Here is a 16,586-nt window from a genome sequence, read left to right as displayed (position 1 = left end):
ACAGATTTAATAATAAGCATTCCTTTTCCCATCCCCTCCCTCCCTCACCCAACCCTAAAACACCCTCCTTAATGGAAATCCTCTCCATTGTTCCTCTCTTTATTGTTGTAGTGGTTTACATGTTTTACTGTATACCGCCCATGTTTTACGCAGCATATAAATATGTTACATACGTACATACATACATACAACTGGATCATACAACAGGCAGCAAAAGTTCCATGATGATTGGCCAGTGGAGATTCTGTGTGCAGATTGGGTGAGAATCTGTGACAGTTAAAATCAACTGGAGTGTTATGGTGACTGATGGGCAGATCTGCTTTATGTAGCTCCATGTATAGGAGAGAAGGGTTATGTTTATTTCAAACCAGAATAAATGCTTGGTAGTTGTTTATCCTGTGTGATATCTTTACGGTCAGTTCTTACATGAAGACAGAAGGATTTTTATGCTAAGACAACACAGCTACCCTGAGATGCATGAGGGCACAGGATGAATGCTGAAATTTCCTGCAAGTTGTGGCAATAGCCAATTAACCAGCTATAAATGTCTCACTCCATGGTGAGGCATCACACATAGTGGTTGCAGTCGGATGTGATGTACCTGAAAGAGAAATCTGCTGGAGTAAGGAAGAATTTGGTATATTAATGAACTTGGTCAATTGAAGTCTAAGGATAGAAAGCCAAGGGATTTTAGTTCGAGTGGCTTCTGCAGAGTCATGGCAACAAGACTAGCACACAAGAATAAGACTGCGCTTATTGGAATATGTCAGGCTTTAGGACTACCAAGTGAGGGCCTAAACGTCAGAGACAGGAACTGAAAGAGGCTCTGATATTGAAGGAATCCAGCGTACCTGTGGGATATAGTCAGACAGGACCAGAGTATATATAGGTGTTGAAAAAGCCGAACTGGGTGAGAAATGAACAACTTTGTGAAAGGGCAAGACAGCGTGGCCTGGAAAAAGAGAAGGAAAAGCGGAGGAACCTGTAGAGGAAAAGATTATTGCTTTATGTAATAATGTAACAATGTAAAGGGGATTATCATCTAGGGCAGATAGAATGGTATGATGATATTTCAGTCTGGGATAAGGACAAAATGATGAGTGTTATTGAGATTTAGAGAATAGTTTCTACCAAGCCTGGTATAAAAACAGGTTGCTCACCTGTAACTGATGATCTGGAAGGGATCCGTTGTATTCATAACATTGGGTTCTGCGCCTGCGCAGTGACCTCATGGACTGATTAGCTAGCTCCTCGCTCCGCCCCTAACTGCCATGCACGAGGCTGTGCTGCTCTTATCAGTAGCAGTTGGGGCGTGTCTCTTTCAGTTTCTGGTGGACCAATAGTTGACTCCTTGAAGTCCTTACGTGATCTTGTCCTGCTCATTCACCGTGGGGAGGTCTGGGCGGGTCTTATGAATACAACGGATCCCTTCCAGATCATCAGTTACAGGTGAGCAACCTGTTTATCTGGATAGTGATCCGTTGCATTCATAACATTGGGTGATTAGCCAGCTGTAACCCTGGTGGTGGGCAGCAGTCATGGCAGGACCCTTTTCAACACACTCCACCCAAACTCTCCTTCCTTCGATTGACGAATGTCCAGGGCATAATGCCGTATGAAAGGTTGGCTGGATGTCCAAGTTGCTGTTCTGCAGATGTCATGCATCGGCACTCCTGCCAAATCCGCTGCCGAGGACGCGTAGGCCCTAGTTGAATGCGCAGTAATGGACGCTGGCAGAAGCTTCCCCTGAACAGTATAAGCCAACCTTACCACTTGTACAATCTACTGAGCCAATCTTTGCCTAGAGACTGGTTTTCCTTTAGAGCGTCCCTTATAGAGGACAAATAGCTTCTTAGTTCGTCGCATACAGCTTGTTGCTTCCATGTAGTACAAAAGTGCTCTACGCACATCCAGAGTATGCATATCTCATTCTATACTGGACTCTGGGTTCTGGAAAAATGTTGGAAGAATCACGTCTGCATTGATGTGGAAATCCGTCATCACCTTTGGGTGGAATCTCGGATCCAAGCGTAACGTGACCTTATGTGGATAAAATTGCATGAATGGCCGATCCAGCCAACTCACTCACCCTTCGAGCCGTGGTAACCGCGATCAAGAAAGCGGTCTTTAGAGTCCGTAAACGTAAGGAAGCCGTAGACATGGGCTCAAACGGCTCTTGAGTCATTGCCTGCAGCACCAATGTTAAATCCCATTGCTGCTGTGGGTGCCGTATTGGCGGAAACAAGTTATTCAAGCCTTTAAGGAACTTCTTGCATTTGGGATGGGAAAACACCATAGTCTCGTCCCAACCCCTATGCTCTGCCGATATTGCTGACAAGTGAACCTTCAGCGAAGTGTTCGCTAAGCCTGTCATCTTGAGAGTTGTCATGTACAACAGCACCTGAGTCACACTTGCTCTCCTTGGGAAGAAACCTTGTTCTTTGGCATATTGTTTAAAACGCCTCCACTTACTATCGTAATTCTGGCGCGTTGACTTTTTTCTATTATTTAGCAGTATTCTACTTAGTAGCTTAGGCGCCACGCTGTCAGTCTTAGTACTTCCACCTGAGGATGTCGCAACGCCCCGTCACTCTGAGTCAACAAGTCCGGCACGTTGGGAAACTTGTGGTAGACCCCTTTCAACGTACGTAGCACCGCTGAAAACCACTGTTGTCTGGGCCACCATGGCGTTATCAAGATGCCCTTTGTGGCGTCCCTGAGCATCTGTAAAACAACCTTCGATATCAGCGGCTGCGGGGGGGGGGGGGAGGTAGAAAAGACTCTTGGTCCACTTGTACTGAAAAGCGTCCCCTTGCGATCCCGTGCCTACACCCGCACGTGAGCAATACGTTGGACACTTTGCGTTTGCAGCTGTCGTAAACAGATCCACAGTTGGCCATCCCCACTTGTTGAAGAGGGGCCTTAGATAGTCCATATTTATCTCCCACTCGTGGTTGTGACTGCACAGCAGTGACCTGCTGAGACCATCCGCCTGTACATTGTCGACCCCCTTGATGTGTATTGCCATCAACACCACGTCTCGAGCTATGCACCACTCCCAAATGTCCTGACTCAGCACGCAAAGCGACCGAGAGACCATACCCCCTTGTTTGTTCAGGTACGCCATCGCTGTGGTGTTGTCCAGCTGAACCTGCACAACCTTTCCTTGCAACAGGGGCTGAAATGCCCTTAGGGCCAAAAATACAGCCAGGAGTTCCAGGTAGTTTATATGTCTGCACGCTTGCTGACTCGACCAGTGTCCTTGTATCTGATGGTGTAGACAATGCGCTCCCCAACCCTGTAGGGAGGCATCCGTTGTCATACTGCACGCTAGGATAAGCGGCTGATAAGGTATCCCTGACAGCAAGTTGTCCGGGATTGTCCACCAACTCAGAGATTCCAACACCATGCCCGGGAGTGTTAGTCGCATGTGCTGACTGTCGTGGTTTGGTCGGAAGTGCTTCAGATACCAGTTCTGCAGCGTGCACATACGTTGTCGAGTGTTGCGAACTGTTGTATTGCACGATGCCATCAGTCCCAGGAGCCTCTGTATTGACACCGCCCTTTGTTCTGGGTGTCGTTGAAACAGGCGAATAAGCTCCTTGATCTGTAAGAATCTGGACTCCGGCAGGTACGCCCTCTTCTCCTGCATGTCCAATACCGCGCCTATATAATCGACCCTCTTTTTGGGTTCCAACCTGGATTTCTTCAAGTTCACCGTAATTCCCAGGTCCCTTAGAAGATCTAACACACACTGGACTTGCGAAAGTGACCTTTCTCTGTTGTCACTGACCATCAACCAATCGTCTAAATACGGATATATTAATATACCCATGGTCCTCAGATGCGCCATCACAGCCGCCATCACTTTGGCGAATACCCGTGGCGCCGTGGATAAGCCGAACGGCAAAACCACATATTGGTATGCTGTACTTCCAACGGTGAAACGCAGGTATCTCCGATGGTCTTCCCGAATGCCTATGTGAAAATAGGCGTCCTTCAGGTCTAGAGTGACTGCCCATTCCTCCTGCACTAGAAGGTGTAAGATACTTTGCAAGGTTATCATTCTGAACTTTCTTGTGTCTACATACATATTCAGTTCTCTCAAGTCCATAATGGCCCTTATTCCCCCATCATTTGGGGGGATTTGAAAGTAGCGGGAGTAGAAGCCCCGCATCCTGTCCACCCACCTCACTGGCACAATTGCCTGTTTTTTTAATCAAATCCTGCACCTTCTCCAACAACACTTGGGTAGGTCTGGTATATGTTATCCCCTGAAAGGGTGGCAAAGCCTTGAACTCTATTGCATAGCCAGACTCTATGATCTTCAAAACCCACTGATCTGATGTTATATGGTGCCACGCTTGGGCGTGGCTGGCCAGCTTGATGGCGTTGCTGACCCACACAAGATCGATGTTGTGGGTCTTGGGTTCTATTTGCTGTGGTGTTGTTGGTCTCACAGGTGATGTTGGATTCAGAGGTGGATGGACCGTCCCATCAAAGAGACTGCTTTTGTTGATCCTTGCCCTGTTTCTGACCTCTTTGGCGCTGGGCATAAGGCTTACTACATTGGTAAGGCCTATAGCGTCTCTTGTATTCTCTTATCTTGCCTATAGGCCATCCGGCCTTGCTGCCATCCGAACGTGCGGTTCCTAGACGCCTGGCCTCCCATGGCCGCCATGAATGTCTTTGCGGTAAACTTTGACTGTTTCCACGATTGCATCGTTGAATCAGTAACCTCTGCAAAAAGTCCCTTGCCGTCGAATGGCAGATATTCCACTTTTTCACGCATGTCCTGCTGCAGAGTTGTTGAGCGCAGCCATGCATGACACCACAGTGTTATGGCCGTAGTCATTGCCCGAGACTCCGTCTCAGCTGCATGCTTGAATGTACTCAGCAGGTGTCTTGTCACTACTGTGGATTTTTCATAAGTCTTTCTAAAATTATCTTGAAATTCTTCCGGCGTCATAGTCGCAGAATCTTGGAATAACGTGTCCCAAATATGGTGTCCATAGCGTGCTAGACACGCTGAGTAATTTGCGATCTTTATTGCCAGACTTGATGTTGCATAAACTTTGCGGCCCAGCACATCAAGCTTTCTGCCCTCCTTGTCACTGGGCGTCGAATGACGCTGTCCACCTCTGGTAGAGGCACACTCTACCACCAGTGAATTGGGAACTGGGTGTTTCATGAGGTAGTCGTTGTCTTCATCCTGTACTTGACAGAGCCCCTCTAGTTTATGGGAAGTAGCTGTCGACGTCTGTAATACGTCCCAAGCTGTCTTTGCTGCCTTTGTTATTGCTGGCAGCATGGGTAAAGACACCAGGTGTGTTACCTTGGCACGCATCATCATATTGTATACAGGGTCTTTTAAGTCCATTTCCGGTTGTTTTAACTCAAGTCCCAAAGCCTATGCCATTTCACGAATTTGAATATGGTAGGCTTTTAATTCCTCTGTGGGTGACATAGATGTGTGTGGGGGCACATCTGACGGCAAATCCGGCTCTAGCGGCTCCTCTGGAATTGAAGGGTCATCTTCATCCGGACCAGAAGTTTCTGAAGAATCTGCATCTCCAGAGTCAGGCACCTCAGGTGGTTGGACAGGCACCCGGCTCTGTTGTCTCAGTGGCTGACGTCTCTCTGGTGGTGCAGCCACCGGCATACTCCTGGGTGGAGGTACAGGTGCTGGCGTCGCTGCCTGGGCCACCAGAGTTCCAGATTGATATTGTGCTTTCCAAATCTTATACTCGGCATAGTCCACCGGATAAACCACCGAAGGGGTATGAGTAAAGCCACACACATGACTAGAATGTGAGGTCTGCGGGTGGGTGAAACACATCGCAGGAGGACGCACAAACACCGGGGATGGCCCCGTCAGGGTTGCCCTATCCATCATCATCGGTCTCTGCGGTTGCATCGGGCTCGTCGCAGCAGAAACGCGCTGCAGTGGTCCGAGCAGAGCAGGTAAACGTAGGGGTGCATGCTGTGGCGACATCGATGGTGTCCTCGGTACCGGGAGGACAGGCGAAGCGCTCGGTACCGACAGCAACCTGACACCTTGGTCCGTTGATACACCCGAGAAGCCATGAAATGTTGTTCCCGTCGGAGTTGTATCAGTGGAGTCCAAGAGAACAAGTAAGTCAGTCCGCGCCTGTGCTCCCTCTGTTATACCTCTCTCCGCAGCATCTTCCCCAAAATCAAGGTAGTCCTCCGGTCTGTACTCCTGTCGCGGAGTCAAAGCAGGTGAGACCAGAGGGGTATGTGCTGGGGTAAGCTCCATTGCTGGCCGACGCTGTAGAAGGGGTCTCACACTCTGTAGATCCAACGGTGCCTCCCTCGACACCGAGCACGACGTCGAAACAAGTCTCGGTACCGAGGATGTCAGCAACATCGGTACATTCTGTCCTACCAACACCTGCGGCCTCGATACTGAGGTTGACGGCGTCATCAAACTCGACATCGGTTGCAGCAGTTCCTCTGCTGGAGTCAAGGAGTCTTGTGCCGGCATCGAGAATGAGGACGCTTCAGCCTGTCGCAGTGTCGCAATGCTCGATTGCTCCGTCGACCTCGGTGGCTCTGGGCTTTTCCTCAATGTCGACACCCATGATGTTGAGGCCGTCGATCCCGTGGATTCCCAGCCTTCGCAATCGGACTGGAGTGGCAATGGCGACGGAGTACGACTATGCACTCGAGTCTTCTTTTTTCACTTTCTGGGGGGCGAAGCATCCCGTTCCTCTTCCGTCGACGACTTATGTGCACGTCGCTTATGCCAGTGGCGCTTCTTCGCCACGTCCTCTGGCTGCTTGAACTCCTTCAACGTAGTGGCTTTCGACTGCCCAGAGGCAGAGTCCACTGTAGGAGCACTCGACCCCGACTGCACAGATGCCTTTATTGTCGGTATCGAAGTAATTCCCGACATCTATGTCGATGTCGAGGGTCTCGGCGTCGGCGGGCGGAGGGCATCATCATAAAGTGCCGCCCGCAACTGCAATGCCCAGTTCTTTAACGTCTGCTTCGAGAAAGACGAGCATATTCTACAAGTCGCTGGGTTGTGCTGCTCCCCCAGGCATAGCAAGCAGGAATCATGTGTGTCCGTGGAGGGCAACTTTGCCTTACATTCTGAGCAGCGCTTAAAAGTTGTTTTGGGCTTCTCTCTGGCCGCCATGGCCTCAGCCATAACCGGCTTGGAAACGATCGTTTTTAAGCTTATTCTCCTTAGGTTAATCCGTATCCAGTCCAAAAAACAGTCCAATAATCAAGATCCTTTCCGTGTTCCAATTCCAGACCTAGTCTTTGTCCAAATTTACTATCCGAGGAGCTAACAGTCCGAGGTACTCACGCAACGGCGGTCAAACAGAAACTGAAAGAGACACACCGCAACTGCTACTGATAAGAGCAGCACGGCCTCGTGCATGGCAGTTAGGGGCGGAGCAAGGAGCTAGCTAATCGGTCCGTGAGGTCACTGCGCAGGCGCAGAACCCAATGTTATGAATGCAACGGATCACTATCCAGATCTGATCTGGCTACACATAAAATAGATAAGACCATAAGAAAAGCCCTTCTGGATCTGGCCGAAGGCCTATCTAGTCCAGCATCCTGTTTCACACTAGATACCGGTGATCATCCTCCCATAAGATCTCCTCATAGGGGGAAACAAAAAGGCACTGTAAGATATAAAAAGAGTGATAGGGGATACGTTGGAAATGGGAGTAAAACAATCTCTTTGAGTCCTTGGTCTTCACCTAAGGTGCTAATTCCTAAACAGGAATTATTAGATGTACATGGTCCTGCTAAAGTTATAGCCACTATTAACTTGTGTAAGGGATTTTGGCAGATGGTCTTAGATCCAGAATCCAAGCCAAAGTCAGCATTTGCCACCCGGATAGGCTATATGATTTCAGTGTGCTACCATTTGGGTTGAGGAATTTACCTGCTTCATTTCAAAGGTTGATGAACAATTTGCTAAATGATTTGAGATTTTATGCCATAGCTTATATCAATGATATTGCAATATTCAGCAATATAATGGAGGGTCATTTGGAATCAGTATTATCTGCTATTCAGAAAGCAGGTATGGTGATTAAACCAAGTACATGCCAATTAGGTTTGCCTGAGGTAGTGTACTTGGGTCATGGAGTGAGGAATGGGAAAATTATTTCTCTGTGGGAAGAGATTAATTCCTGGGTACCATCTGGAACAAAGAGACAGGTTAGATCTTTCTTGGGAATGATGGGTTATTACTGCAGGTTCATTTGGAGTCACAGACAATGACCTAATGAAAAAAAATCAAAGCCAGGCATACTGCTGTGGACAAAAAAAAAAAGTCAGAAACTTTAACTTTTCAGAAGTTAAAGGATGATTTAATGACTAAGCCAGTTTTAAAATCTCCAGAAAATGATAAACACTTTTATGTAGTCACAGATGCATCAGACCATGGTTTGGGAGCTGTGTTAATTCAAGAAGAGGAAGGAGTGAAGCATCCTTTTACTTACCTGAGTTGAAGATTGTCAACATGGGAAAGGAAATTTTATTCAATCCAAAAGGAATGTCTTGTACTGATTTGGGCATTAGACAAGTTAAGATCATACATTTGGGGATGGGAATTTACACTTCTGACAGATCATCACGCCCTGCAATGGTTACAAACTATGAAGAATACCAACACAAAATTGCAGAGATGGTCATGGAAGTTGCAGAAGTTGAATATGGGAGTGGAATGTATTACTAGGAAGAGAAATGTGATTACTGATGCTGTCTCTATGAAGAGCCTAATGGCCATATGGTTTCAGGCATATTCTCATCATTCCTAAAGATGGCTGCACACTGAACTTTGGATAAAGATCAGTGTTCCACTTGAGAAGAGAATAGGGGAGATGTGGCAAAATGGGGGTTTCTTTTGTTTCAGAATTACAATAGGAAAATATTTGTATTTATGTCTGTGATAAGTTATCAAGTTATACAGGAGGATTTGACGGAATATAGAACAGGCAGCAAAAGCACAGTGATGTCTGGGGCAGTGGGGATTCCATATGCTGAGTGGGTGTGAGAGTCTGTGACAGTTAAAGTCAGTTGGAGGTGAAACTGTTACTGGTTGGAAGATGTGCTTGATTGAAGCTCTGTGTAAAGGAGAAAAGTGTCATATTTATTTCAAACAAGAATAAATCCTTGGTTGTTGTTTATCCTGTGGGGCATCTTACTGTCAATTCCCACACGAAGACAGAAGGATTGTCATGCCAAGTCAACACAGCTACCCTGAGATACTTGTGAGTTCAGGGTGAGTTTCCTTAACTATCTTAGGGTAGATATTGAGGGAAAGTTCCTCAAGTGGTGGCAGTGGCTGATTAATTAGCTAAAAATGTCTCAAAACATTTATGTGTTTTGATGGTGAGGCATTACAAGTGGTACTTATATTTTACAATTTCTGGGAGAATCCTAGTCCTATTAAGGGTCCCCTGAAAATACCATGTTTCCCTGAAAATAAGACAGTGTCTTATATTAATTTTAGCCCCAAAAATGCACTAGGGCAATTAGCGGTACATCAGAAATTACTGCTAGGTCTTACTTTCGGGGTAGGTCTTACTTTCGGGAAAACAGGGGTATCACCTAATGCTCCAAATACATGACTGAGCAGCATGAACATTCAACCATTGCTCCACATACAAGAGTGAGCAGCATAAACATTCAAGCACCTCCATGCTGCTTGCAATATAACCTGTGAGGTGACAACATATGGATGATTCACACTGGCTGACATCCACACTAAAGCTGAGTGAGTGCAATCTTCAAAAATGCACACACAAGAAGGTCGTGGATGAGCAGATGCTCAAAGTTGCGCAATCTCTTGTGCTCTTAGTCTGCTTGCACAACAAGGACAGTGGATAGTTTTCCATCATTCCCTGCAACATATATGGATAGAGGCTTCACAGCAGAGGGTGTCGTGCCACAGTTTGTGCAACATTAGTCTAGAACGCAAGCTCTGGACTTGGTGGAATTAGCTAGCGCAACATCCTTGCACTAGGGCAGCATTAGCCTGGATGTCGGCCTTTCTCATTTGCCCATTTCTGAGAAAGGAGGATCATACAAATTGTCATACATATGACCAGATCTGCATGTGCAACAGAACGAGGTGGGAACAGGGTGGTAGAATTCAGGTGGCAGAATGGATTGCACCACTTCAGGCAGCAGGTGTTGGACATTATTATATGCTTAAACCTAGCAAATGGAGAACTTGCAGAGCAGACAAACGATAGGATAGAAACTTTCTTCCTGCTATATTAGTTTTCTGGCAGGGAGCCTTTTACATGAGAACCCATTTGAAAATTGTATTCTCCACCTGCAATTTGAAGTGAATTGTGTTCCCCAGCCTGAAAATTGAGGTCCTGTTATCTCAGGACCTCCCCACCACTTCATTCTTTTGCATTTGCAGACAAGGCCTATGGCCACATTCCATCTTACATTAGGGTCATGGTGGTTCATACCTCCCCAGCATCCCTATGGAATGGCCACTTCAGGTGTGTGTACAAACTAGGCCAGCAACTGACCTCCTTATTTCCCCTTGTGAATTATCATTGTGAATTATTTATTGCATTAGTCTATTTTGCTGTTTGCACAGGGACATTTAGTACAATATAATTCATGGAAAATATTTAGCAGACCCACTACTTGATAAAAGGCATTCAAAAGAGAGACCTGTAGCTCATAAAAACATATGAGGCTGATAGATAAAAAGAGCAGAGAGTGCAATACATCAAAACAAGGTATCAAAATGCATTGTAAAAGAGCAGGGAACAATTGCCTTTGCTGATGGTAGCAATGCAGCATCAAGCAGAGAAATGCAGAGGGCTCTTACTGCAGCATGTGCGTCTGGCTGGCCTCCTTTTGTTTTTCAGGTATCTCGTAATGCGGGGACATCTTCCCTAGGCCGCTGTCACTCAGCATGCGCTTTCGAACTGCAGGGTTCCACCGATCTGATATTCTGAGACAAAAGAACACCATTTCCAGAACAATCTCCTTCATGCCTTGCTGTTCTACAGAGTTGATTATTCCCAGCTCTTCTTGTACTCACACCAATTGCCTTAATCTTTTTTTTTCAATTGCCAATCTTATAAAGAGTGTAAACTTTTTTACACTCTTATAAACAGTGTAAATAGGAAAAGAGTTCCCAGCAGAGGAAGGGAGATACATACCCAGAGGCCTGCTCGACTACCAGATCAGGCATTCCTGGAGGAGTTCCTGCCGGTTGTGTTGCCACCAGCTCTGGGTCCAGGATAAAAATCTCGTCCTGCGAAATTTCAGTCACAAAGTGCAAATGTTCCTGTAAAAGTGTAAGGAAAATGAAGATTCATATCAATATGTCATTAAGTGAACTCAGTCACTGAACGTAGTATGAGCCATGACCAATTAACGCGGTCAGTCACCAGAGAAAAAACTGCTGAATATTCTTCATGTATCTGTGAGTGAGTCAGTGAGGTGATTCTCACGATTGGCAAAAAGCAGGCTAAGGGAGCCTAGCCTGCTTTTTGCTGATCGTGTGCTGCAATGGGAACTGCGCAACTCCCAGCAGCAAACCTCGGTAATTCCCCCTTCCCTTAGCCGAGGTTAATGGAGCAAGCACTCCGTTAACCTCAGCGTTTTGATTGTGCATTGCCGTGGCACAACTCCGCACCGTGGCAACACATGAGGAGACCCCCAACCGCAAGGCTGCAAGCAGCTGCCCAGGCTTGGGGGTCTCTCCAGGATGCCCCATGTGCTTGCGTGGGGCATCCTGGAACTTCCGGGGGCCACACAGCCCCTGATCCCCACAGCCCCCTCTGGATCCATGACAGAGCCAGCAGTTGTGTGGGCAGCCGATCTGGCCGCCCAAGGCTGTCTGGGGATCGTCTGTAGGGAGAGCGGGCTAAGCCCACTCTCCCCGCAAACCCTCTTAAGGCAGGTCTCACTGATCATGAGACTCACCTCAGTGAGTGCTTGGCGGTTGCAAGCATATTAACTTCTTATTGCTCTGTAACTCTAGGTGTTTTTCCCCCTAGCTCTATGAGGTATCATTCTCCATATTGTCCAATGGAAAAGTTGTTCTGCATTTTCCAGGACAGTAACAAAGCTTTCGGGTTTGTGTATGTCTGTGTGTGTGGGTGAGTGTGATGTTTTTGGTAGTTTGGGTGAGGTTTAGAATCTTACCTGAAAAAAACAGCATGTTTCTGTCTTTCATGGTTTGGTCTGGGAGTTTCATGTCAGTGAGTCAGTGAGTGAGACCCAAGCAGCTTTATTCTCTCTCTCTCTCTCTCTCTCTCTCTCTCTCTCTCTCTCTCTCTCTCTCTCTCTCTCTCTCTCTCTCAGAGTTCATAAAACTTCCAGAGAACATCCAACAAACTCAATGTGCTAAATTTCTGGCAAATGTTGTCATTCTCAGTTTGGTGTGCTTTTAAGTTTTGAGAATATGTTGTACAGGTATTTAACATTATCATAATTTCCAGAGTCATCTTATCTCACACACAGAGGATTAGGATTTTAGGAGGGCTGTAAACAGCAAGAGGAGATTTTCTTTTTAAATGCTTCTGTCCTAGTATAGAAAGATAAGTAAGAAAGGAGCAGGAAGTTGAACTATTAGACATTAAGCCAGTTTAAGCCAGAAGGGCAGAGCAGATCCTCCAGGAAATAAAAAGTTATTTGACTTTGGTTTCCCTGTGCTAATTTACCCCAGATTCTTTAAAATCTAATTCACATTCTGCAGAAAGCATAGTAATATTAAAACCACATATATGTCAGAGATAATGCTTTAGAATAGGGATGGGCAAACTTGGCCATCCAGCTGTTGTTGAACTACAATTCCCATCATCCCCAAACAGGAAAGATGGGAGTTGTAGTTCAGCCATGGCTAGAGGACCAATTTTGCCCACCCCTGCTTTAGAACCATACTGTTTCTTTGTTTTTGAGATTCCAATACTTTACTCCCAAGTCTTCTCAAAGGTTCTAAGCCATAAGACACCTACAATTTGTGAATTGATTTATTTACATTTCATTATTTAATTTTTATTCAGTATTCCATCCAGCATCAGCAGAAAATAAAAATGCCTGTATTAGCATTTGTATAATCCCCTTATACCTATCTGAATTTGTATACAAATCTGGTTGCCCTATCTCAAAAAGACATTGGGGTGCTTCTCACGATCAGCAAAAATCAGGCTAGCAGAGGCTAGCCTGATTTTTAGTGACCGTAAGAACCACCGGCCTCACAGCCAAGCCCAGTGGTTCTTGAGCGGGTCACCCGCTCGAGAACCCCTGGTAAAAAGCAGGTTTGCAGAGCAAGTGCTCCAGCAAACCTGCTTTTTACGATCGTGAGTAGCCGCAGCGCGCCTTCGTGCCGTGCCTACTCATGAGTAGACCCCCAGCTGGGAGGCTTAAAAGCAGCCTCCCGGCTCGGGCATCTCTGTAGTATGCCCTGCACAGTCATGCAGGGCATACTGGGGCTTGTGGGGGCTGCATGGCCCCCACTCCCCCAACCCCCTGCCAGCTCCATCTCGGAGCCAACCATCGTGTGGGCAGCCGATCTGGCTGCCCAGGGCTCCCTACCCAATCGTGAGCGGGGTGAATGGGCTTAGCCCACTCTTCCCGCTCACCAGGAGAAACCGGGTCTCACTGATCGTGAGACCTGGTCCATTGTGGAGCTGAAAAAAGGTGCAGAAAATGATAGGGTTGCTGGAGTACCTTCCATATGAAGCAAGTCTAAATACTAGAACTTGGGGCACTCAATGAAATGCATTGGCAGAAAAGTCAGAACAGATGGGGTAAAGTGCTTTGTCACACAGCATGCAATTAACATACAGAATTTGCTCCCACTGGCTATTAGTCATGATGGCTTTCTTGAAATTTCATGTTTCAGAAGCTGTTTATCTCTGAATAGCAGTTCCTGGGGAGGAACATCAAGGAAGGGCTTTTGTCTTCAGTCCTTCTTGTAAACATTGCCCATTGTCATGGACGGACCACCATCTGGTTAAGGTTGGACTCACAACCATGTCCCACCTCTGCAGGAGTGAGGGGCCTATTAGCTTGGTCTGCCTGAGGAGGTTATCAGATCCAAAAGGATTTGAAGAAGCCTTGGAAAGATTTAGTGTTGGCTCTGCCAGTGATCCTGTTCATGCTCTGGAGAACTGGAACAGCAAACTCACCAGAGCAGTAGACATGATCGCTCATAAGCATCCTATCTGACACACTTCAAAACTGGCCCCTTGGTATATGGAAGAACTACAGGGGCTGGAGCGACAAGGTAGATGACTGGGACACGTGCTGAAAAACCCGTCTCAAATCCAATGGATAACAACGTAGAGTGCACTTGAAGATCTATGCTCAGGTGATACGTGCAGCCAAGAAGCGATTCTTTTCTGCCCATATTGCATCCACAAGCTCACGCCCAGCGGAGTTGTTCAGGGTTATGAAGGACTAGTACGTGCCCAGGGGAGGATTAACCTTTCTTCCAATTATAGGCAAAAGGGCTTTTGCCACCCTTTAAAAAAAAAAAAGCAGCTGCTGTATGGTAGCAGCAGAACTGCAGGGAGGGGGAGGGAGAGGAAAGTCCCCCACCTTTACTTCACTTTTTATTTAAAAGGCACAGCAGTGGCAGCAGTATGCACTCAGGCTCCACCTCCTGCTTGGGCTACAGCCTATAGCAGAGCAGGAGGAAGAGCTTCAACCTGAGTGCGTTCACTCGGGAGGAGGCAGGGAGGAGGGAGGAGCTGAGCTTGCTGCAGTCAGCGGCAGGCTTTAAAAGGTATAAACGTGGGGGAACTCTCCCCTCCTCGCCCCCCTTCCTGAAGCCAGCTGCTGCCACCATACCCCATCCTGTTGCTGGCTGCGGCAGCGATCTTTAAGGGCACAAAGGTGGGGACTTTCCCCTCACCCAGTCACTCCCCCTCCCCACAGCAGCTACTATCGCTGCCACCATGCCTTTTAAATAAAAAGTGAAATAAAGGAGGGGACTTTCCTCTTGCTCCCCCCGCCCCGGCCAGCAGCTATTACCACTGGGGTGAAGGAGTGGACTCTCCTCTTGCCCCTGCTGCTTCACCCAGAGGCAGAGGCATGGCAAAATTTGAGGAGCCGCTCCTCAAATTTTGCCGCCGTAGGCAGATGCCTCCTCTGCCACCAGTGTACGTGCCCCTCCTCCCTTGAATCAGAATTTGGAAGAATCAATTACCCACTGTGATGTTTTTTATAAGATCTTTCAGGATAAAATCTCTCATATTCGGCCTGACTTAGACTCAGACCCCACGATTACTGCAGTGTCTGATGCGGAGGTGTCCATCAACTCTTATGTGGTTAGGCTGGATTAGTTTCAGTTTGTGACTCCTGAGGAGGTAGACAAGCTGCTTGGAATGGTGCGGCCTACCCCTTGCTGTTTTCTTGACCCTTGCCCAACATTGCTTATAATATCTGGCAGGGGGTTGTTCTAGAAGGCCTGGTAGATATTATAAACACTCCTTTGAGGGAGGGCAGGATACCTCCTTGTCTTAAGGAGGCAATCATTAGGTGTCTTTTGAAGAAGCTTGCATTGGATCCCTCAGAGTTAAGCAACTATAGGCCTGTCTCTGACCTTCCATAGCTGGGCAAGGTAAGTGAGAAGGTGGTGGCCTCCAAGCTCCAGACAGTCTTGGAGGAAATTGATTATCTGGACCCATTTCAAACTGGATTTTGGGCAGGGGGTTGGGGTGGGGACTGCCTTGGTCTTGGTCTGCGTTGGAGACTGATGGATGATCTCCAATGGGAAATTGACAGAGGACATCTGACGTTGGTCCCTTTGGATCCTTGGCAGCTGTCGATACTATCAGCCCTAGTATCCTTCTGGAGTGTCTGGGGATGAGAGGCACTGTTTTGCAGTGGTTAGGCTCCTACCTTTCTACATATTCCAGACAGTGTCTCTTGGAGACTGTTGCTCTTCAAAATCTGTACTTTTATATGGCGCCCCTCAGGGGTCCATAGAGTCTCCAAATGCTTTTTAACATCTACATAAAACTGCTGGGAGAAACTATCAGGAGATTTGGTGCAGGATGTTATCAGTATGCTAATGACACCCAAATCTATTTCTCCATGTCAACATCATCAGGATTAAGCATATCCTTCCTAAATGCCTGCCTGGAGGCAGTGAGAGATAACAAACTGAGACTGAATCCAGATAAGATGGAGGTACTTATTGTGTGCGGTCAGAACTCAGGAGACGATTTTGATCTGCCAGTTCTAGATGGTGGGGGGAGGGGTCACACTTCCTTAGAAGGCACAGGTACGCAGTCTGGGAGTGCTTCTGGATCCAAACCTCTCTCTGGTGTCCCAGGCTGAGGCGGTGACCAGAGGTGCTTTCTATCAGCTTTGACTGATACATCAGCTGCATCCATTTCTTGAGATAAACGACTTCAGAAAAATGGTACATATGCTGGTATCCTCCAGACTTGACTACTGCAGTGTGTTCTGTGTGAGGCTGTCTTTGTACATAGTCCAGAAACTGCAGCTGGTACAGAAAGTGGCAGCCAAGTTGGACTCCAGGTCACTTTGGAGAGACCATATTACTCCCATACTAAAAGAGCTATACTGGCTACCAATAT

General features: G+C 47.1%; 1 protein-coding gene across 17 annotated transcripts in view; it reads right to left on the bottom strand.

Annotated features, from left to right (window-relative positions):
• DGKI (diacylglycerol kinase iota) overlaps positions 1 to 16,586 on the bottom strand; it is a 427,669-nt gene that overhangs the window by 83,079 nt on the left and 328,004 nt on the right. For 15 of the 17 annotated variants that reach the window (XM_053252318.1, XM_053252322.1, XM_053252327.1 and 12 more), the window contains 2 exons: positions 11,187 to 11,314; positions 10,850 to 10,975 (listed from right to left, as the gene is read on the bottom strand). In XM_053252318.1, coding sequence (XP_053108293.1) covers positions 10,850 to 10,975; positions 11,187 to 11,314 — 254 coding nt within the window. Of the gene's footprint in view, positions 1 to 10,795; positions 10,976 to 11,186; positions 11,315 to 16,586 lie in introns of all 17 variants that reach the window. The other 2 variants (XR_008307859.1, XR_008307858.1) reach the window with 1 other exon arrangement.

Source organism: Hemicordylus capensis, chromosome 5 (assembly GCF_027244095.1).
Source record: "Hemicordylus capensis ecotype Gifberg chromosome 5, rHemCap1.1.pri, whole genome shotgun sequence".
Taxonomy (NCBI): domain Eukaryota; kingdom Metazoa; phylum Chordata; class Lepidosauria; order Squamata; family Cordylidae; genus Hemicordylus; species Hemicordylus capensis.
The sequence above is the reverse complement of the archived record's forward strand: the minus strand, read 5'-3'. Positions and strand labels throughout refer to the sequence as shown.